At 39.9% G+C, this 24,164-nt stretch overlaps 1 protein-coding gene across 1 annotated transcript in view; it reads right to left on the bottom strand.

The window, feature by feature from the left end:
- LOC118328168 (plexin-A2-like) overlaps positions 1-24,164 on the bottom strand; it is a 59,558-nt gene continuing 35,394 nt past the window's right edge. The window contains 20 exon segments of the mRNA XM_035661774.1: positions 1-1,388; positions 2,561-2,711; positions 3,650-3,862; positions 4,314-4,483; positions 4,976-5,175; positions 5,945-6,041; positions 8,198-8,301; positions 9,101-9,260; positions 10,539-10,685; positions 11,076-11,142; positions 12,711-12,979; positions 14,240-14,382; positions 14,997-15,231; positions 15,708-15,851; positions 16,715-16,954; positions 19,921-20,014; positions 21,335-21,502; positions 21,993-22,129; positions 22,688-22,805; positions 23,869-24,020. Of these exon segments, the coding sequence (XP_035517667.1) occupies positions 1,293-1,388; positions 2,561-2,711; positions 3,650-3,862; positions 4,314-4,483; positions 4,976-5,175; positions 5,945-6,041; positions 8,198-8,301; positions 9,101-9,260; positions 10,539-10,685; positions 11,076-11,142; positions 12,711-12,979; positions 14,240-14,382; positions 14,997-15,231; positions 15,708-15,851; positions 16,715-16,954; positions 19,921-20,014; positions 21,335-21,502; positions 21,993-22,129; positions 22,688-22,805; positions 23,869-24,020 (3,105 nt within the window). The 3' untranslated portion in view covers positions 1-1,292.

Below are 24,164 nucleotides of genomic sequence, written 5' to 3' on the forward strand. Positions count from 1 at the left end.
GTGTTGTTGGCCAGGGTTAGGCTAATCTGATCCACGATCAGACTTAGAGCATCATTAATCATGCTTTCTGCTACAGTTCAATTTGGTCTCCACTTATCTTTGAATGGTTGAATTGGTGGTCTATAGATCATCACTGTACAAAATTTCCTATCTCAAATGGGATCTTTTTCCGCATAATGGCATGTATTATTAATAGCTTCAACAGGAGCATTTAACATGAATGAAACATGAGACAGTATATTTGGCACAAAAGTCAGGGTTTGGGTCTGGAAATATCTCTACATATATTTCACATTTGAAGGTAATACCTTCTCAGTGTTATATTATTAAAGAGCTGGACCCTCACCTTGTCAATGACAAATTTTGTGTTGAGTTATAAGTCAGAAAATCTTCATTGAACAAAAAATAAACTCTGATAGGGAGCTTCAAGTGGGGAAATGAAAAGTAATTATGCAATAGTCTTTAGTGTTTTCTTTTTTAAGCCTTTAAAAGGCAATAGGAAAAGGCTTAACAACACAAAGTTACACATCTTTGCTATGAATGGCTCCGAATGGCGATGTCACTCCAAGCCTGTGATATGTAGTGCGAGTAAGTGTCCGTCATCTTTGACATATTAAAAGTACTTCGAGTCTTGTCTTACCACATGTGCCGTCCCATTAAATTGGCTCCTGTCTTTGTTGAGCTCCTCCAGTGACTTTTCAAGTTGAGTCATTCTTTATTAAGTGCTGTTCTCCTCAGAGCTCCAGCCATGCCACACACACACATTTTGTATAAGTACCCACTACAAAGACAAACCATTACACAACGGATAAGAATTGGCTGCAAATTCAGCAACTGTGATGGCCCAAATCCCCTTTCTTTCTCTCTCTCTCTCTCACTCTCTGTTTCTCCCTTTCTCTCTGTCTCTTTCTCTATAGGACCCTTTTAAAAGTTGGATGTTTGCCTGTTGGAGTTTCTTCTGAAAAAACAATGACATTGGATTCAAAAGTCGTGCTTTGGGACGATCTGCTGTTTGATGTGTGCAGTGGTTTGTGTATGTACACTTGTATGTGTGTGTGTATACTGTATATAGATGAATGGGCATGTGTGTATGTACTGTCAGTTTGTTTATACAGTAGGTCCATTAAATCTGCAATGTCTGTGTGTGTGTGCCACGTGTGTTGCAGATGGGTTTATCCTCTGTAACGAAATATTGTGTTGTGTGTATGTATAGTGTGTGCATACTGAATGTGATGTGTATGTATGTAGGTGAGTATGTTTGCATGTGTATGTGTGTGTGTGTGTGTGTTGTCTCAGCTCTCTGTAGACATGGCTAAGATGATCTGCTCCACTTTATACGCCAACTTCTGCTTCTGGGCCTGTTCATCCTGCTCCAGTGCCTCAATGATCTAAAACACACACACAGAAACACACACATGGGCAAATATGCTCATGCACTGAGCTGATCTACAACACTGTCAGCTTCCACATGAATAAATATATTGTACATTTTACTGCATTTGATTAAAGTTTCTGATTTAAATGAATCACCACTGGTTTAATTAATTAGAATTCAATGCATATCAATACATTAGCAACATTAGCAACATTAGCAAAAAAATTTATTTAGCTCCATTAACACTAACATTTGCCAGTTGAACCCTGTTAAATGCACGTATTTGCTGTTTTTCTCTGTATTACATCATTGTAAATATATCTTAATATTTTGAGTATTCATACACGCAATTTGAAGACTCCAGCTTTGGTTTTGAGAAATTTTGATGGGCATTTTTTCTTTTTTTCTGACATGTCATATACTAAAACTATTAACTGATTAATTGAAAAATCAATCAACATATTAATCCCAGTGAACATAATCATTCAGCCCAATCCCTAATCATTTAACCATGACATCACTGCACAGGTGCAACAGAGCAACACCTCTGACTACTAACAAGCAACCAGAGAGGGTGGCAAAACACTGCTTAGTTACTCTCTAAACCTGCATTAATTGGTATTTTTGGCCACTTGGGAGCATTGACACGTACAGTAATAACCTTATAAAGTTGTTATGGTGGACAGATGGCAAACAGTTGCCTGTCTACACACCCAACAGAAACAAAGCAACATCAGCATTCATTAAGAGTTGGGTTTGTGTTCGCATGATTAATTTAACTCCAATATTCACGCAACTTTTAGCTCGGCCTCCACCAGCTCCTGAGGGAATGATCTGGTTCTACAGTGGCTAAATGCTCCACTGTGTTCAACAGCTAGTCGCTAACATTGTCTGCCTGCTGTTTGGTGCTGGACAGCTAGCGTACAGAGGGTTTATCAGAGCGTAACAGAACTACCAGGCGCAGCTGTTTTTAATGAAATGGTCATGAAGCTTTAGAGGGAAACTGCAGAGTCTCGTCATAATACTCAATAATACTAACGTGAAAGACAGTCATTTTATACTTTTTTAATATAAAAATATGGATTACAGCCACTTTAATATGAAAAGCCAACTGCGGTCGGCTGACCACACCAGCAGGACCTCTACAGCACATATCTATGTTACAGTGTGTTGACTGGGCCTCACCTCTTGGCTGTACTTGCTGACGTAAGCGTAGATCTCATGGAGGGCACTAAGCATGTTGAACTCACTGGAGTGAAGGCGTGCCTGTTCAGCCAGATAGGCATTCATATCCTGATCACTGATGGCAGGCAGGCGGTTGATGTCAGCGTAGTACCTGAGAGGAGACATACACACACACTGTTAGAGGCAAGGGCACAGCCATGCATACCAGTGCTTTTTTCCTCTCTTGGATTCAGTCTTTTGCTGTTAAAAGTCAAAGAATATCAAATGTTAAAGGGTGTCAGTAAATCGGAGGTGTTTTGGCAGGAAAATAAGGAAATGTGTCACTCACAGGGTCAGTGACTTCAAACCACACCAGCACACTGTTTCTTATAAACAAACAGCCTCACATGATTATACTTATGACTACATATTAATTCTGTCACTCTCAACCCTATTTGGGCTGCATGATTAATTGCATCATGATTTGCAGTCATAACTATGCAATCCCATTTATAGATGAGGATTCTGCCTAATTGCATTAAAGGGAGATCTGCTGCACCAAACCAAGTGCTCGGAATTTCACCCTGAAGTTGCATCACCAAAGGACAAGACTTCATCACTCCAGAGATACAAAAAAGTAACATGTTAAAGGGTCCGACCTGTGGCCCTTTGCAGCGTGTCATCCCCCCTCTCTGACCCCCTTTCCTGTCTGTCTTCAGCTGTCACTATCCAGTAAAGGCAATAAAAGCCCCCAAAAATACTGCTGTTCCAAGAAAGTACATAAATAGCAACCAGTGTCATGACGTAGTTACACCACAAATAGTTTCTACCACAAAATACAATATGATGAAGCTGAAGACCTCTCATAACAAGGTGATTACAGTGAGAAAATCATAATTTTCCTTTTATCCAGAATCATGTAGCTCTAAAACCTATCAATATCCAATTACAAAACTCACTTCACTCCTAAAATGGAGCTCTGAGGCAATGCTAACAATAACTTTTGAAACAACAAACCTAATCCTACATGAACCTAATCTTATTTATAACCAAACAAATGTGATTCTAACTTTTCATCTTTTTATCCTTATGAAGGGCACAAATACTCACCTTTCTACCCAGCTTTTATAATGCGGTATGTCCTTGGCATAGAGTAGTTTGGTGGAGGGTGAGTCTTTGCCTAGACGATGTTCAGATGTTGAGCAAGAGTCCATGAAGGTTTGGGCCACCACAGACAGACAGGCGTCTGTGATGCTGCTTTTATGGATGTCAAACACAAACTGGGGATTCTTAATCACGTTTACCCAGAAGCGCAGGGGCAGGCTACAGAAAGAGCAGAGAGAAAGATTTTACACATTTTCACACTTGCGTTCAAAGTAATATGATTAATTTCATGTGAATAAGATGTGTTTGGCTTTCTTCTGATCAATCCCTTATTGACTTTTCAAATTGACTTAAATTATAAGATTAAGCTTTAGATGGAGTTTGGAAGACTTACATGTGAAAGATGTTAAAAGAGTTACAGATTGTGTAGTGTAGTTCTTAAGTTCTTCAAAGAGCAGCATAAAACAGCTCAAAATGTACAAAACACAAAAGAGTAAGATACAATTAATTAATAAATTAAGGGTTTCTTAATTCAGAAATGTTCACTTTGGCCCTTTGTGGAGTAAAAAATGAAAAAGAAAATTCCTATAGGAAGCATTGCAAGCAAGCTTAGTTAGCAAGCTTTACAGTCACAGTAAAGGTGACGAGTCATGTTTCTGCTCATTCTCACCAGTTGCTCTTCCAGGTGTGACGAACGTCCATGTCATGAATACCGTGCCTGTCGGCCTGCTCGTCCAGGAAGTCGAACATGTATTTGATTGCTAGAGGCAGGGCAGTGCCCCGACACACAGTGCTGAACAGGGTCTCAAACAGGTCATCCACAAACTTCTGCAGTGTGCCCTATAGAAAACAGTGCACAGGGTTAAGACTGGTTGGGCTTCTACTTATAGTGTCTACTCTAAATCTGAAGAGGTGGATACCAATTTTAGAGAGGAAAAATTCAGATTACTGATATGGTGGATGATGTAGTTAATTCTTTCACCGATATAACTATGAAAAGGTCAAATATTTAAGTTAAATATTCTTTAATCTGTTAAATTATTTAACATATATACTGTTAATCAATTCTGTTTGACATTGCCAAGAGCTGCTTCTTCTCTCTCTCTCTTCTTCACACTGTGCTGCTTGCCACAGTGTTATAAATCACAGCACACTCTGCTGGATAAACTTTGCAGTGACGTCAGTATATTACCACAAGCATTTTTTCCTGCATTACCGACCAAACCATATATTGGCCAGGCTCTAATTAGGGATTGTTTATATTAAATAAGTCAATTAAACCTTAAATAAAGTCCAACATATTGTTACTATAAAATATCAAATATATTGCACCTTTGTTGCTAGTAGCCTCGTCAGGTAGATCTCAGACACCATCTTACTGCCGCGCTCGCCCTCTTTCTGGTCCCCATGGTCGTGGTTCTTGACTAAGTGCCAAACTTTGACCCCACTCTCCAGGTCAGGGGTCAGCATGGGCACACGGGAGTGGGGGCTGTCTGGGCTGGTGGGCGTAGAGCGGAAGGGTACATCCACACCTAGATGGTCAAATGTCAGATAAAATGAGAATATATATTCCGAAAAGGCTTCAGGTGTACATTGTAAAGAGAATATATCTTGTCTTGCTCAGACGGAAGGAAAGTCATGTTTGTTTCTCAGATATAAATTTAAGGCAGAAAGCCCTCTTTGTAAAGTGCAAGCGAGCAGGGTTGGATGCATGCTGTTAGACTCAACAATTATTTGCTGTCATTATTTCATTGGTTGTCATAGTAATGATACATATGTGCACTCATTCACTAAAAGCATGTTTTCTATCCGGGCTCTGATCCTTCCTGTCTGTCACTTTGTGTTTTTATGTGCCTGTATTCTCCTTGTCTCCTTGCTCTTTTGAGAGCAGTTTCTGCTCTTCTTCTCATCCTGTTTAATACACATGTCGGGTTTTTAAAGAAAAGTCACTTAAAGCCTAATATGAAATATCAGTGTGAGCTGCTGTTTTAGGGATGTGATGTGAATCAGATTTTAGATCAGCCAGAAAGGTATCTAAAGTGATAAGACTGGATTTTATGTCTCCTTACTACATACACCAAATAGTATAAAGTAGACTGAAGATAAGTCTACATATAATTGTTTTAAAGGTGACAGGATTTGTCTTATTGTTGTGCTGTTGAAAAATCATAATGCGTCTCTTTGTTTATTGTGTTGTATAACAGGCTTTACAACAGACTGATGAGTGACAGCAACAGATGGTGTAACATTGCTAGTAGTAGGATGAATATTAAGTACTTGTATTTCTTAAACAGTACTGACCGTATCTGCTGATGCTGCGCGGGAAGCTGGCTGAGGAAGGAATGTTGAAAGAGGACATCTGTTTGGGCACCAAGGCCACCACACAGCGCTCAGACACCTGGAAGACAAAGGTAAAGCCTGTCTATTATTTTTTTATGAATTTGTGGCTTACAGCTGTTAGTCAAAAGTAATCATGGCTGGAATTTAACAAATAGTTTAAGACTCTAAAGCGTAAACCTGGGGATTTGTATAATTAAAAGAGGTTGAATGTCTTCTATGGTAACAAGAAAGACCAACAATAAACGTATAAAGGACCGGCCTTCATGTCAAGCATTCTTTACATTCATTGAGCTGGATAGAAATACAGACAGCATCGATCACAACAGCTTCAACTACCAAATAGAACCAAACCTATTTATACTGAAAATATCTAGTAGATCAATGAAATTCCTAAAACCTTTATTAAACCTTTTAAGGAGGTCTTGGCCACAATAAAACTCAGTATTGCCTCACTGTGGAAAAGAGGCTGATGACATATTAGTCTAACGTTTTGAGGCACTGAGGGTTGAAAGGAGAGACGTGAAGTAAAGATCCTGCATGAGGTGAAAGGGACGGTGTTGTAAAAACGACGACAACCAGACAAATCTGAAAACACATTTTTTCATTCAGTGGGACTTACACATCCAGAGGATATCATAAATTATCCCTAGTGTCCATCACAAATTAAATTCCATGAATCCACATAGGAATTAAAAAAGAATCCAGTGATAGTTGTTTGTTAATTAGTGTGTATTTATGGGTATTTCCAAAGTACTAATAGCTAATTTGGCCTAACTTTTAACGCTGCCAATTCGCCAAAATGTTAAAAACATATCAATAATCCAAAAAATCATGGCTGAAGTTTCCACAACAAAGAGACTCAATAGCAACATGTTGTACCACATACCATTTTCAATATTTTAAAAATCTCTCTCCGTGTTACAAAGTGATTTGCTATACCTCCAGTTTGTTTCACTATGGACGAGAATAGGTGGGGTTGTGTCAGGTAAGGCGTGTCCTTGAAATAAGGGTGTACGTTTGTTAGTGGCCGTTTTCGCTGCAGTTCAAGCAACTATTTTGCATTTAGAAATCCCCAGATGATTTGGTAGGTGCTGAAATTTCCGAACGTCTGGTATGGCGATATTAGAAAACTCCTGGTCTAATGTGTGAAATATTTTTGCATTTCCTTTGTCTTTATTTCTCTTTGTTTAAACAAGTATGCTGCACTAAAATATTAACTGTATGTGAGTGGTACAGTTGGCCTGAAGCTTATAGTCAAGACAAACATTTGACTGACAAAGGAGGAGAATGACTCATCCGAGGTTGGTGACCTGTGTAGTCGTATTTATGAGCTGAAAAAAAGATGTTGTAAAAGACAGAGGCACACAAGTGCATGTTCGGGTTGACTAAGCGTGCTTGTGACCGGGAGGTTGAAAAAATGTTGGCAGGGGTGAGATGGGTGATATGAATATGAATGAGTAATCCTCTGTCCTTCATCAACAATATCTGCTGTGACGCCCTTGAGCAACCGGATAATTGCAGATTTTAAAAAAGGTTAAAAAAAATTCAAGGTTTGCAGGAGTCAGAGGGAAATAGCTTTGTAAGCTTAGTATTAATTAGAGGTGAAATGCTTCTTCAATTGACAGAAGATTAATCTGCAACAATTTTCTTTTTTTATTTAATTTGTTAAGCATAACGTTTCAAACTAAGAAACTTTAAACTTTTTCCTGCTTTACTCTGTTTTAAGCAGTTGTTAATTTAATATCTTTATATTTTGAACTGTTGGTTCAAAGCAATTTGAGTATGTCACCCTTGGCTCCGGGAAATTATGATGGGCATCTTAAACTATTTTCAGACATAGAAATAATAATAATAATAATAATAATAATAATAATAATAATAATACCAATAATAATAATAATAATAATAACTTAATTTGGATAGGACTTTTCTTACAAGAAATGCAGCTCAAAGTGCATTACAACAAAGAAATTACATGACGGAATATCATTATTAATAGAAAGTATTATTAATGAAAAATAAAACCCACTTGATAATAATAGTAAACATAAGATAAAAATGAAAACATAATGCATAACATAAGATGGAAAATAAAACCTGCTGAATAATACAATAGACAAAACTATCTATCTATTAATCAAGAAGATAATTACTATTAATTGATAACGAATGTAATTGTTAGTTGTAGCATTAGTATCAATATTATTAACAGACCTGGTAGTGCATGAGTGTGTTGAGTCTCTTCCAGTCGCTCTCTATTTTGGTGGTGATGTCCTCATCCTGCAAGACCACACGAGCTGTTCGACCCTGCCGCCACTCTGTAGGAAAATACAATCAATAGTGAATGTGTGACATATGGCATTCTGGGAAATGTTTGTATCCCAAGTGCCTGACAGTTACATATTGTCTAATGTCCATCGTTTGTCTTGCACTGTCCCTTTGTGCTGAAGGTGAGGTCATGTTATCCCTGTGTACTGTTGTAGTTTGTTCTTTGAAACTTTGTAAGTCGTCAAGTGTAGCAGCCAAAATGTCACCAGGACTCCCTATACCTTGCTTCTTGACAATTCAAGTGATTCTAGAAACAAAACACAAATGACACAGTGTCTTCACGGGGATTTAAGCTGCCCAAAGCAACAAAGAGAAACTGATCCTCTCCAAATCCCTAACCTGTTAAAGCCCTTTAAGGTGTAAAACTACAAACCCAAAGCAATATCAACCACTACCTACAAGGTATCTTATTTACTCCCTTTGAAGGTGCGTGTCAGCTGGATTTGTGCCGAGTCGTTCCGCATTGGATGACATGTTGTGGGTGTAAGTGTAGGTGAGCTGTCAGTAAGGTTTAATGTCAATGTTGGTGAGTGTTGCTCTGGTTAGTGCTGTAAACAGGTGTGGGGAGGGGTTGTCCTCCAGAAACCGATGTTAAACCCTTTGTAGATGTCATATGTCTTCAGTGAAATATCTGTGATAACTCCCCTGACATGCCTGCTCTCATCTGTATTCTTACCTCCTGTCATTATTCCAACATATTGTGTGCCATGTTTTACCTCAGAAGGTATAAGACAATAAGTATTGTGAAATTAGTCTCTGACAGTATGATTGCACCCAGCGCAGCCTCACCGAGATCCATGTCTGCAGCTCGTGGTCGCTGTGAGTAGGGCATGTTCTTGTACACTGCATCCAGGATCTTCTCCTTTACCTGGGTAATGGTGTCACAGTTGAGCACCTTGACAGGGATTTCTGGGCTGTTCTCATTGTCTGGGTTCACACAGCTCAGCGTCTGGGGATACGGGATGGATAGAGAGCGGGGGGTTGGGTGTAAGAGAAAGAGGCAAAAAAGAGAGAGAGAAAGGTGTTGCTTGCTAGGAAAGTCCTTTCATTACCTACTCCTCACCAAACTGTCCTGGTGGAGAGGATCTTGGCCAGAAATGTAATTTCACACCTCTAGGATGTGGCTGTGCAGCTCTAGCGGGGGCATTAAACAAGTAATGAGACACAGCCTCTCAGACTCTCCGACATGGATATCAGAGAGGTGTCATCCTGTCGCTGGCTGGCTGTACGCCGGAGCTAAAGCCTGAGGGGGAACTTATTCTGACGGGCTGGTGGAGGAACCCAGCCGGCTTAATTTTAATGGAAAGGTAAAAGAAAGAGGCATGTTGTCTTACACATGACTCTTTACTGATTAGCATAAATTGATCAGAATTTTGTAGACTAAGTATTCTTGATTATATTTATTCTCTTTATTATATTTTTCCACTAATTTGGGTAGCCAGACTTATCTGTCAAAGTTCATCAGGCCTTGTTAAAAAAGAGCCAAGAAAAGCTTTTGTTGAACTTAGAATCAATATAATAGTATGGATGGTCCAGGGGAAAAGTCCAACTACCAGCAGAAGCAACTATTTTGGGTAGTCCACATACTGAAATAGAACTCCAATGCTTGAACAAGACACTGACCCCCAAATGGCTATTAATGTGTCTGTGCATGGGAAAGTCACTTTGGACAAAAGCTTCTGACCAAGGCATGTATTGTAATGTATTGTGACGGGAAGCCAGTAAGGGATCAAATCCTTCCTTCTCTGAACTAGAGATTGCTTGATATTGGTTGGGATGTTTGTGCGTACGGGATCTCGAGGCGATTGCATGAACCTCCTTGCATATTATACCCCCCCAGTTAAGCTTGGAGAAGAAAGGGAACAGTCTACTCCGTCCACAGTTGGAGTTAACAGTGCATGCAGTGAACGGGGACTTAACATACTGATGTTTACGCAAATAAGAACAATGAAACTGGGATCGGGGTTAAACTCACAGCAAATTGAATAGCTGTCAGTCTATGGTGTTATTTTTTCTATTTGCTTTGAAGAAACTGTCTAGATCTCCTTAAGCATGATGAGATGGAAATCTGGCTATGCAAGATTATTTATCTGGGGCCTTCATGTTTTTTGAAACTATCCAAATATTCAAAGCATTCATAAAATTACAACCACAGCTTCGGCACACGCCAAGGCAAAATGTTGGACTTATTTTCTTTCTTTTTTTTATTAATGTCTTTATGACTCACCAGCGTCTTGTATTCAATCTGCTGTCTGATGAGTTTGTCCTCACTGAGGGAATAGCGTGCCTCTCCAGTGATGGAGTCTATGGGTCCCTTTTCCATTTGCTGTTTGATGGCACAGAAGAGCATGAAGAGAGGCTCGCCAGCACACTCCTTTGTTTTGGAAGGAAACCCAGGGATTAGAGTGAAAGGTGGGAGAAAGGAAAATAAGACATAGGAAAGAAATGAAGGTAAGACAAGAGATCTGTATTCATCAGCACAGACGATGAGACTAGAGCATGACACATCAACCATAATAAAAAAGAGCTTTCCCTCCATTTGAATTGCAAAGCTGGAGATGTTTGACCCCACAGGTAACCAATATCCACAATGTCCATAAAACTCATCAATATCAGTCAGTTAAAACAACAGCTACAACTAAAACATGCACAGTGGTCTATTTCAAAATCAATGCTGATAATTTTAAGAAGCATTGTCATAGTATTTCACTATGACACCTGTAGCAAACAGTTTGTCCCTGTTGTGAGAAGGATTTCTTTTTACCTTGAGAAATTTGTGCAGCAAGAAGGCAAACCAATTTGTCAGCATCTTTTCCGCCACAGACTCTGTTCTGCAAGACAAGAAGAAAGCACACTCATTTGTTAGCAAGAGACGTCCCACAGAGAGGTGGAGTGCTCTGATTATTCTTTTATAATTTAAGACGTAGAAGAGCCTAACATTGTTGGAACTAAAAAACATGACATGGAGAGTTTACCGAGGAATAACATTCTTACTCACACGCTCAGTCTCAGAGGACACGTACTCTGATATACTGTAAGTTAAGTGCTGCTAGTGCAGAACATATTTGGGTCATGACATAATTGTGCAGACATAACTTCGATGTCCACTTCAAGTCCTTTCACTCTTCCTTGCTGTGTCTGCACTTCGCTACTTATCATGAGTACAGATGGGAAAGATTTTATGATTTACAATAAAGCCTTTACCTAACAGTACAGAGTGGCAGTACCCTTTGAAATGGCATATAAGCCCTTTCTAATCTGAATCGGATCCAAAGCCTGTGGCTTTCTAGCCACCATTCACTCTCCCTCCCTAACCTGCTGTCTCTCTGTCACTCCTTTTCGGTCCTTACCTGCATTTCAACCCTAACCTGTACTGACTCTTCTGTTGACGGCATCCCATTAAATTTTAGAGTTTTTCCGCAAGAGCTGCATGTTTGGGCTAACAAGTTCTTGTTGTACTGGCTCCCATGTGAACCCATCCTTATATTTAATGAGTGTACTTCAGATTGAGAGAGCCCTCTTTTTCAAAAAAGATAAAAAAAAACCTCATGAAACATTCAGTAGGCCAGCCTCAGCACTGGGAAAACAATCGACAGATAACCAGAGGTGGAGGAGAGAGGGAGAGAGGCGAGAGAAGGGAGGAGAGGAGAGGTGACGGAGGGGGGAGGGGGGAGAAACGTGAGCTACAGCTGAATGTTTCATGAGTGGCACACAGAAGATAAGTCAGACTGACAACGACTCCACCGCCGCTGCACTCACTCTTCCCCATTAGGTTCTCTTCCTCTGCCGGTCCCTCCCACTCTCTATCACTTTTACCGTTCCTGTCTTTCACCTGTCTACTCAGGCACCCTGTTTCTCAAACTCGTAACGGCTGTTTCACGCCGCTGCACAAAACAAAGCTGAACAGAGGTGGGCTCTCCTTCGCTGGCCTAGTTACTCATCCATCAGAAGTGAGGTAACTGGGCTGGAAAGAACAATTCATAAAGGAATTATCTATGCCAAAAGATAAGCAGTGTTGATCAGACCTGGTCAGGTTTGTGACAGAAAAGGCGTCTAGTTTAAAAGTGGAAAATGTGGACAGAGAAAGTGAGGAGAAAATTGAAGAGTGTTATTCTAATTGGTCCCTGAAAGTCACAAGGAATATATGACTTGTTAAATTTCTTACTACTTTTCTCTTCCTTAACAATGCAACTAAGATTCAACTATTGCATAACCCCAAGCTTTTCCAGTAAAGCAAAAAGATTGCGGTTGTACAAGTTGTACAACTCATATATATACAGTTCTCTGTGAAGTTAAATCCAATATTCAGCTGAACAAAATGACTTACTGTTCCAAAATGACTAATAAGACAAAATGAAAAACATTATCACACTATATAATGGGACATAACTTAAATCACCTGCGTAAAAGTAGTTTGGGGTGGTTCTTGCTCTCCAGGTTGCGTTCTATAAGATCTGAGAGCAGGTGTTTGAGGATGTCTGTGGCGTACTCCAGCCGTCCCTGCAGAGCGGTCATGATGAGCGAGGCAACGTAGCCGCGGTCACGCATGGAGAAGGAGCGCTGCAGCTCCAGTGTACGGATGAATGTCAGCAGGAAAACCTTGTTATTCACCAGCTGAGCAAACTGCTTCAAGGCTTTCTCCACATTCGCCTGTCCGCTCCCCGGCACCTACACGCATCACGCATTTTTGCACACACACAAAGATGCACATGCTCATTAGATAATGTTCACCCAAGGATGAAAAATGTCACAACATAGATGGAGGATCATGAAAAACAGAATGAAATATACAGAAAATGTCTCATAAACCATCTCTGGGTGTAAATGCAAATTAGAACCACTGGTGCAGCTACAAGCTTTGCCCAGTAGCAGTGACGTAACCCTAATGCGCAGGTCCTGACACATCCATCCCCTCTGGGAAACGTTTGAGTTTCTAAACTTACTAAGATGTTTATCAAGAAAATACATAAAATAAGCTTCATCTCTCTGCAACAAATAAATGGTCTGTTATTTTAATTTTTAAACTGCAATCAGAGAGGCTCTTCAGAACACAGATCTTTAGAAATCTTTGTGACCATAATAACAGCTTGATTAACTCAACTATAAATGGCAACACCAGTCCAATTTGACCTAGAGTACCTGATAAGTTGTTCTAGAAATAATGAAAAGGCAAATGATTTGTCATCAGAGTCAGTTCTAAATTAGGTATGAAGGGCTTCAGAATTAAACCCTTGAGATCAAGGCAATAATAACAACAGTCTTGCCCATGTCAAAGAACATTTTCAAAACCAGGTCCTGAGTATGTGAAAAGATGAGGATAAGAACAAAATCAGAACAAAACAAATCCTACCTAAGACAAATATAAAACAGTCATTAAACACTATAGCACAAATGTAAAACTTATAGAATGATCTTCTTTATCACTTTATCAGATTAAATGTAGATCTATTTGCAGGACATCTGTACTGCATCTTTCAACATCCAACTCATTGATGCATAGGATTTTGACAAAGAAATACATAAACATTTTTATACTATCCTGATATAAGCTTTCTGATTAATAAATTAAACAGTGTGGGATCGGGTGTAGAAAAATTATTTGTTAAAAATGTTTTGAATGTAAAAAGTTAGGAGTCAGATACTCAAAATAGGTGCATGACTGAGACTAAGGGAGGGAGCAAACTCCAAATAAAATCTGCTCACAAGCTCTTTCGGCTGATGTGGACACCATTAAACAAACAGACCTCAAACCGCAGTGAGTAGACTGACATTTGCTCACACCGCTCTGTTCGACAGCAGTTTGACAGCACTTGCCAACAAGCCAAAATCAATTTAGTTTGGAGTATACTGGAGCCTTAAGGTCAAGATGTCAGAAAAATGGTTGAAACTGGATTCAAGTACTGCAGCGCTGCATCAGAGGTTACTTACCTCCAGCTCTCTGAGCACAGGGTGATCATCGATTCCGGGGAAGAGAACCCTCATGGCGTAAGTGCGATAGTCCAGGTAGGGGATGCCAGCTCGGTCCAGGTCACTCGTTAACTCATTGATGTCTGTCTGCAGCTCTGCAAAGGCTGCATATGACGGAGGTGTGAGTCAAATATTTTGTCAAACGTTTTGTGACATTGATCTTTTTAGCCTTTTATCACAGTAAAGTGTTTTCCTTTCTGTTTCTGATAAATACTTGAAACAGTCTAACAATTGAATGATGACAAATAGTGATTAGATGAATCAGAATCATGATGAGTTGGAAAGCAGTTAAGCAGTAAGCATTTAAAATCTATATTTTGAGAGTGTTTTATATCCATATGTCTCTGTGAATATTATACAGTTGTACATACTGTATCTTATCTTAGCTATATTTTTGTTTGTTACATTATTACAACTCAGAATATATCTCAACCTAAACTGTTTATAGCTTTAAACTGACCGATAACTTCGTACAGCTAGCTATCATTATTGAACTTTCATCAAATCTTTTAATCATTCCTCAGCCAATATATGTGAGTAAATAGATCTACATTCATAAATAATTTTGTTAGCAAGGCCAGCATAAACATCAGTCAAAACATCACTTCTCAACAGATGGCGCCATAAGGCAACAACAAAAGTAGATGTTCTTTTGGGAGTGTGAGTTTTAATGAACCTGATTTATGATAATATAATCTCTCAGATCAGTCTGACTCACCCTCCTTGCACTCCAGAGCCACTCTGGACTCCAGATTGTCCATCTGCATCTGCAGGCGCTTCAGAGTGAGGTCGTTCTCATGTGACTTCCGTCTGTAGGCCAGTAGGACTATAATGACGATGATGAGGAGGAGCCCTCCTCCAGCTGTGATGCTGAAGATGGCAGGAAGGGTTAGCAGGCTGTCGGACCGGATGTGAACTTCTCCTGGAGAGATGTGGAGTCCTCCTACTTGGACCTGGATAATAATAATAGCACAGGCATACATACAGTAATTCAAATCAGTGCTGAAAATAACAAAATAACAAAGAAAATAATCATTAATGAAAAAGGCTGAATTCACAATAGTGTGAAGTACAATAGAGATATGGACCATTTTTCTGAACAGTCTTTGAACGCCTTTGATTAAAACAAATTTTAAAGGTTTCAGGCACACCAGCTTTTCTTTTTACAACTCTTTTCTCATTATTTGCAAGAGTGTCTGTCAATAATTCTGGAGGGCAGTGTGCTGTAATTGGGAACCTACCAGACCATGAGTGACAGACAATGACAGAAAGCCAGCGACTAACTGAAAGCCTGTCGGTGACCCACAAACACAGTGACGTACAGACAAGCACTGACCTACAGACAGTGACCCACATCCATGCAGACAGGCAATCAGATGCACAGACAGACAGAAAACCGCTGCATAGGCAGAAACCGTTTTAGACTGACCAGGACTTTGTGCTGCCCGGTGAGGTTTGGTGGCTCACAGAGTAACTGAGTGTCGGACACAGTGAGAGAACAGGGCGTATCTCCAATAAGCACCGTGTAATTCAGCCTGGCTCCACCAGATGCCGATGGCACCAGGTTACGTCCCTGCAACACAGTTACAGAAGCAATGTAGAACTGCAGAAAATAACAATTTACTACAAAGAACAAAGTAGTTTCCAAAAAGTAAACAGTAATTGACAAACAAACAAATAAAGATCTGGTCTAAGGCATCAGATGAGAGTGTTTTTCAAATTCTATCTATTGTACAGTAACTCTAAACAGTCTAATGTCAATGTAATGTTTTCACCATTTTGGAACTTCTTGCTGATCATATGGCATTTTAAACCCAAAAATAAATTATTACCTTGCAATTTTGGTGCATTAGTATAATTACTGTAATCAACCATCTTGCAGTCTTTTACAGTACATTCTACACTGTGATTTTACAGGAAATCTGCTAAATTATTTTACCTAACAAAGGCAGATTGCTTCATGATGCAAACCCATCTGCCATGCTGTTCCTTCACAACAAACGGAGCTAAAGATGTGCGATTGCACATGGGGTAAAAGCGAAAGGCAGATGGAAAAATCTATTCCAGAAACTACAAGTTGTGTCCTCCCTGTGACAGGAAGCACAGGAGTTCATCGGGATTGTCAGAAAAGGACATGTCGTCAGAAAAGCTTTTTTTCTCAGTTAAAGAATCATGAGATAGAGAAGAAATCCCAACTTATGTTTACAACATTAGAGAATAGAATTAATTTCACAATAAAACCGGTTTAGAAATATTAATTCTAGCAGATAATGTGATCAGATTTATGAATAACTGAAGGGACAGCAGTGAGGGTTAGGGTAAAGATGCAATTCTTATATGTCACTGTTAATACCAGACTCAAGAATTCCATCTGTCTGTTGCAGGGAATTAAAAAAATAAACCATAATTGCAGTAATAGCATAATTGCAGACGTACTTTGAGTATGATTGGAGCACCAGGTTTCTGCTCCAGGACTCCTGATAGACTGAGTGGTTCCAGGTAAGGGTTGGGGTAGTATACAAAACTGGTGTTGTTGTACGTGAGCAGAGCTTGGACGTTGTTGAAGACAAAGCCAAACTCGTCCACGTGTTTGATCGTCTCCTGGTCTGCAGTGTACTCTGCTTTCAGAGAGGGGGCAAAGCAGCTGATGGTGGTTGTGTTCAGCACTTTGCACACCTGGAATAGAATAAAAGCAGGTGTCCAAGTTACACTGAGTACACAGTGTCACAGTACAAACAATACCCACAGCCAGTGTGATACGTATTATGGAAACCACATACGACTACATATGACCATACACATATTTAATGATATAATGTCTCACAGTGTTGTTTGCTGCATGATTAATAATTGCATAAATTATTGAAAGATGCAGATAATTAATCTACTTACGGGTTCATTATGAGAAAATGTCAACTTTTAAAACCCCAGCTGAAAATCCAGGAGTCAATATTTTACCCACAGAAATATCTTTTGAAAGCAATTCAACTTAAAAATTTTTTAAATCTTCTAGCAATCATTAATTCTGTCTCATGTGAAGACATTAAGGCAATACATTTAGGACTGCTTGCATTTTTTTTTATAAATCTGGAAACCACTTTTGCAGAGTAGATCCGAGCAGATGTCACATTTCATGCCCAAATGTGACCATTAACATCCAGATGTTATGAATCTTTTGGAGCCTTTTAATGTCATTCAACTTTAAATATACTGATGGTCTTTGCAGTGTTAACCTACAAAACCTAAAATTAAGGATATCTATATGTCTGACTGATGAATAACATCAGCTGTTACAGTATCTCCAGCATATTTACCTCATCCTATCCATATGTTCACCTGTCCGCTCTTATGTTTTTGACCTTCAGCCTGTAAATGCATGGCGGCTGCTTTGCCACTACAATTGCTACAGTACTGACACTAAAGGCAGACACCTGTGTCATGTTATTGAAGGACATTTCTCCTGTATATCTACTAGAAACTATATTTCATATCCAGCCAATCACCTACCTAGATAATACCAAATTCCTATAACAGGAGTTAGTTATTAATACTTTATCAATACTTGGATACTTTATCAATAACCAGTAGCTCTCTGGAATTGGAATGCGCCTTCTGTTTTCTTGTGTAGTTCTTGAAAATCTGTCTCAAAATCAAACAGATCTTTTAAACTCCACTAGCTTCAAGCCAATTTCTAAGCTTTGGTTTTTATCTTAGGTTTCACAGAAAGTTGTTTCGAGTCAATTAACTGCTTTTGTAATTCAAAATATTTTTAAGCAATTCCAGTTATGTTTTCAAGATATGTGCGATAAAGAGACTGCCCTCATTAAATTTACCAATGACCCTCTTTTAGCTGCTGATTCGGGTTAAAGTTCAGCTTTAATCCCTTTAGATCTCAGTGCTGCCAGTGACACTGTAAAACATGCAGTTTTAATTGACTGGCTCAAATTCTGGGCTGGCATCATTACCAAGCCATTTAATTGGCTCAGGGCATACCCCTCACACAGAACACTGTCTACAGAAAAAACATGTTCTTCAAACACATTACAATTTTCACTGGCCTCATCTTGGTTTTCTTTTGCATGCTTCCACCTCAGCTATATTATCTTTAGATACAGTGTTTCTTTATAGGAAAAGCACTGAAACCTAAACTGTGAGGCAGCTGGCAAGAATATTGTTGCCAGGCTTCAAGCTATGCACTTGTCAGTCAGCATCCTATGGAGAACTACTGGCAGCTACAGCATGAGCTACGGGCGTGGTTTACCGCTAGGTTTATATGACGATATGTGTGAGAGGTTAGCATAGATGCTGCTAGGATCGGTTATATCAGAGTATATTTTCTCACTCTTCTCTTTCTTTTTCACTCTTCTCCCGGCTGGCTTCGGTAAGAGTTTGATTACATTGTATGGTTTGCTGATCTGACTGGTTGAAGTTCGCCTGTGATGGACAGTGATAGATAGGTGGTTCATTCGTTCAGCTACCTAGTATTTTTTTTAAAGTGGCTTTCCTTTTCCAAACAGTTTCCAAAGATGAGGCACATTCCCCTTTCCAGGAATGCCTCAATTATATAGCATGTGTTTTGTGTTGTTAATTGAAAAATTCAAGCTGTTTAGAGACTGACCTCGACTTTGTTCCCCTCAGCTAACAGCATTTCCAAACAATTTCTCAAACTGACATATAAATAATTTATTGGTCTAGAAAAAAACATTCATCCTCATACTATATGTCTTTATTTTGAGATCAATAAAAATTGTCTATGTCTATCTTAGGCTGGTACCAAACTATCTTATCATTCCATTTCTGGCATCTCTTCACTAGCGACCCTAAAATTAATTTTTTATGATTACCGGTATATTGATTTCTTTCCAGGTCAAGCCAAAAGTTACCTCCAGAAGTTTTGACCCTGTATGCAGTCTCAGATCCTCAGGCAATTCTCTGACTTGTCCAGTGTGGAAAACACTGAGGCTAAAGGTGACTGGACTTTTGCCATCGGGGCCCCAGCACTTTGGAACAATCAATCACTTTGAAGTGACCTGCCTAAGGAGCTCAGGCAAGCAGAATCAGCACCATAAATCACCTCCAAAAACTATGTTGTACTTTCATGTCAGTTTTTCAAAATCTCATTTTGAAATGAACCTCACTGTATTGATCATCTTTCTAACTCTTTTGTTTATATAGCATGGCTTAATTTCTACATGCACAGCAGCACATTTTCTACTACAACTACGACCTATTGGATTGTGCCATAGTATGTCAAGCTCTTGTTGGTTGATTTGCACTCCATCATGCAGGCTGTTTGGTACAGAGACTGGTTGTTTTTTCTGCTGTTGTTCACACTTTTGGTAGTTCTGTAGGTATACAATATTACATACTCAAAAGCCTAAACTAACCTGTCACTCCATTATAAGAACTATAGATTTGTGGCCAAACTGCATAAATACCTTTGGCTACATTAAAATAATGTCAGTACAGACCAGTATGTATAAACAAAAACTAGCACATTTAATTCACCACAATACTAAATCTCCCTTGTTAAAACTGTAGCAAACTATCAATAAAGAACACAACTGTGACATTTTCTATCAGCTTGAGTAAGCAAAATCAATAATGGTTGAGTGCAGTATATAAGCAGTTGTCACACTTACATTGACAGATTCATGGCCGCCATATTTGACTCTGACTCGTGGCTCCTGAACTACATCCAAGTTGGTTCCTGTCACTGTCAGGGTGGTGTGTCCGCTGTTTGCAAGGAAGGAACAAGTTGATTCATAACTAACAAGAATTATTAGTCAAACACACACACACACACACACCACTTCAGCACCAGGTAGCCTATATATGAAAACAAACTGAATTTTCTCCATGCTTTAATTAGTGGCAGCCGCAAAGAGATCAATCTTTTTAACTCGCAAACCTACATTTTCCAGAGAAACTGCATTAATGCACGTTTGAGGAAGTATGGCTGGCATGGTAGCTAGTTCTTTGTTATTGGGCAGAAGAGCCAGATCAAACGGCGAACCAGCTGGCTGCTATTTTATATTCATCCATGACTGTGAGGCTGGCATAGCATGAATACAGGTGCTGCTTGTTTACATATCTGTGCTAGATGTGATTAAAATAGACCACTCTCTCTAATCTTTGCATAACCTGTGCTGCAGTGTGAGTTTAGAAACCTATAGTATGAAATTGAAAAGTACAGAAGGAGAGACAAAGACGGGAAGAATACAAGAGAGAAAATGAGGAAAAATGGCTTCAAAAAACTGGCCAGTCTAGTCAGCCTGACAGAGTGCCAATCCTTCTCTTCTCACACTTCAAAGGGTACCTAAGCTTGTAGGGCCACATAGTGGGACTGCACATTCATGATGAGGGCTCTTGATTGCAGCTCCACAAAGCTCCTCCTGTCACTAGGCTGAGGGCCAGGGTGTCTCTCTGAAGTCTAATCTGTAGGGACGTAGAGCTGGGTAATCCCACCCGAAACCAAATTAAGTGCCATTTTTTATTTAGTGGAATACAGGTAATGCACCTTTCAGCTGTGATAGAAATGTTTATGCAGCAAATTCACATTCGTGTTATATTAGCGGCATCGCACTCATGCATGTGTAGCATAAATACAAGTACTATATTGAACACAGATTTAAATTTTTGTGTTAGTCACCTTGTGGTGATGAGGTATCGTTTAACAGCTTTGTTATAATTGACTACCACAACACCGCACACGTTTGACTAATCAAAACTAACACCATATTTGTCACCCATAAGCATGGGAGAACCCCGTAGAACTGCCAAATGTATTCTCTATTTGAAAGCAAGAATCATTTGTTAATGGTGACGCTGCTACCATTTGAGATATGCATGTAAGCACTATGAATCGTCTTTGTGTGACTGGCACTAATGTTTGCATCACTGTTTGAGGTAACAGGAATACAACAAAACCCAGATTAACACTGGAAAACTCAACACAGAAAATGTTCAGGGAATGAAACTCCATTCTCGTGAGGTGTAAATGCGTACATTTGGCTGGTATCTGTGTTTATGCAGTACTATATTGATTAATGTTACCTGGTAATGCTCCACAGGGGATCAATGCGTTGGACCGTGGGGTCTTCTATGTACTCAAAGGCCAGACTTCCAGGAACTTTGGCCCTGTCCACACTCAAACTGACTTGCACTGGTCCGGCTTTCGTCACAGACGGCGCAGAGAAGCACACAATCTCCGACATGGTCCTCCTGGTGGGAGTACCAAAAGTGGGATTTATTCATGCCTTTGATTGTGACTGCCCACTCGCTGCTGCAGTGGCAAATCCCTGACTTCACGCAGTTATGAGCCATGCACATTACTATACGGATAGAGGATTCATTATAGACTGTCCCATCTCTTCCTCGTTACAGACACATTAAGGATGGAACACTGTAATTAGAGGGTGATCTAGCTAATGGCTTCCTCGCCTCACCCTCCTGACTCCTAGCTTGTGAGGCATTTTGAACTTTAAATAGACATCTATAAATACACAGAATAATACCTAACGCTGTGGGTTTCGTCACCTCCTCGCAAATCATTATTAGGAGTTTTCATTTAACGCACAGACACTTAATTGTATCTTAAGTGCTTCTTGCAATAGAGCAATCTCTTACTGTGTTTCAGAGAAATTACAGAGAGCTAAATCTTTAATATTGTGTGGAGGTCGTCATCAAGAGGTTGTGTTATCATCAGACTCACCTATACAGCTCACAGGTCTGATTACCAAAGTACACATTAACAGTGCTTCCAGCGCCCAGATTCTCCCCGACAATGGTGACCTTGGTGCCCCCAGATTCAGGTCCTCTGCCTGGGGTAAGGGCCAGCATCGAAGGGGTCTGTGAAGAGCCAAAATTCATTAATGTTTCATTCAACATAGGTCAAACACAGAATATAGTATGTCTTATTAACTGTCTGATTCTGAAAAGCCCTGTTCTACTGGCCTTGGCCGAATAAATCACTGTGGAAAGCTAATAACAAAACTGTTAGAAAGGAACACCAAAGAGCTTCTTTAGAAAAAAAAATAGTTTAATGAAGTATGAACCCTATCAATGATTTCAAAAATACTACTAATACAATGCATCTTCAAAAGCAAACAAACATCTTTATTGGCTTCAGTACAATAAAGCGCACCATTCTTTTCATTAGCAACACACAGTGAACAAATCATTAGAAACAACTTCATAATTATGATGAACTGTCTTATGCACAATCTGCTGTATGTTGTACTTAGAAATTATTCTGTCTTCATCTGCAGTGAGTCATTGCATTGGCTTGAATAGATCAAACTAGTCCAGGTTTTCATCTAATTCAGTTCAGCCCAATTCATAGCAAACACTTGATGTTTGTTTCAGAGACAAATAGACAAAGTAAATGTGTTCCAGTGTCAGATTTACCACAAAGGAGTAGAGCTGGGAGGACTGTGCACGTAATTCTGGTCTGCATTCGCCGACACACAGCTTAACTGGACCTGGTGCACTTCCTTTGGGAGCCGCAGCCATCTCACACACAATCCTGACAAAAGATACAGATACATGAATGTGGGTGCACAGAAACACTGGCATGCAACAGATCCTCATGCATACAAGTAATAACATAAGCCAGGCACAAACACACAGCAGAATCACAGCACTATATCACATTTGTTATGAAATGCACTGGGAGAAAAATGGCCTCTACTGGCCAGTGTGATTGAGGCAGACTTTCATAGAAGTTGTGGGTCAATACAGAGGGCCATCTTTCTTCCTAATGGGAAACCTATAACAGCAATATAACTCAAATGATAAACTACACCCCTCCTCATCTCCAGCACGATTGCCACCCACCATTACCTCTGGTTGCCATGACAACATAGGGTTTTCTTCAATAAATCAGTATTGCCTGTCAGGTCAATAAGATAAAGTGTGCCATGAATAAGTCATTATAGCAACTGACCCCATGCTGAAATTAATGGTTGTAACAACTGTAATGCCATGTTTTTAAAGCACAGTGTGTGCCAAATGAATGGCCCTGCCGAATGCACAGCTCTGTGCAAGGAACTCTGCGTTCCCCGATACAATAAGAGCACCCAATGAATCGTCCCTGCCCAACCCTTCTATTCATACATCACGAGAGTTTTCCAATTTTCTGCTGGCATGTTCTTTTCTTTTCTTTTCTTTTTTTTTTTTTTTTTTTACAAGGATATAAATAAAGTCCCTGCAGCCTGAGCCCAATCGCATTACATGGCTGTGAGAGAAACACATGGCTAACAGATTGTCCCTCCAGTCAGCGACATGCAGCGCATTTCAATTACAGCTGTGCCGACAGCCTCATAACGACAACGACACAAAGACTGTCTCTTCCTTTGGCTCTGACTGCACCAGAGCAATGCAAAGCCCCCCACACAATCCTACAACCTGATGAGGCATCACTGGGCTCCGGCTTATTCACAGACTAAGCTAGTGTCTGCGAGAAAAATAGTGTGAGAGCAAGAACGAGATTGCATGTGTTTATTTTCTTGTGTTTGTGTGTGTGCATCTGTACAGTACAGTATGAATCCATGGGTGTCTGTACAGGGAAGGGGAGGAGTCTCTCTTACTGTTCTGCTGTGATGTATCCCTCCTCCTGCGGGGTGCACTGCACACCCGCCACCTCCACGTTGCCCTGCAGCTCGGAGAAGGACAGACCCAGGTTTAGGCCCTGGATGGTGACCAGTGTGCCCCCCTCTTGAGGTCCTGCCACTGGGCTCACCTAAGTAAGAAGGAGGAGGGATGAAGAAGAAAGGATTTTATGTACAGTAATGGGTCCTCAGATATCAGCTCATCAGTCATGTCCACCCCCATATAACCGAACACAAACCTGCAATGCAAGTAGAATAATAATAAAATAAAATAA

The sequence above is a fragment of the Morone saxatilis genome, unplaced genomic scaffold (assembly GCF_004916995.1).
Source record: "Morone saxatilis isolate NCDOM2014 unplaced genomic scaffold, NCSU_SB_2.0 Contig18, whole genome shotgun sequence".
NCBI lineage: Eukaryota > Metazoa > Chordata > Actinopteri > Moronidae > Morone > Morone saxatilis.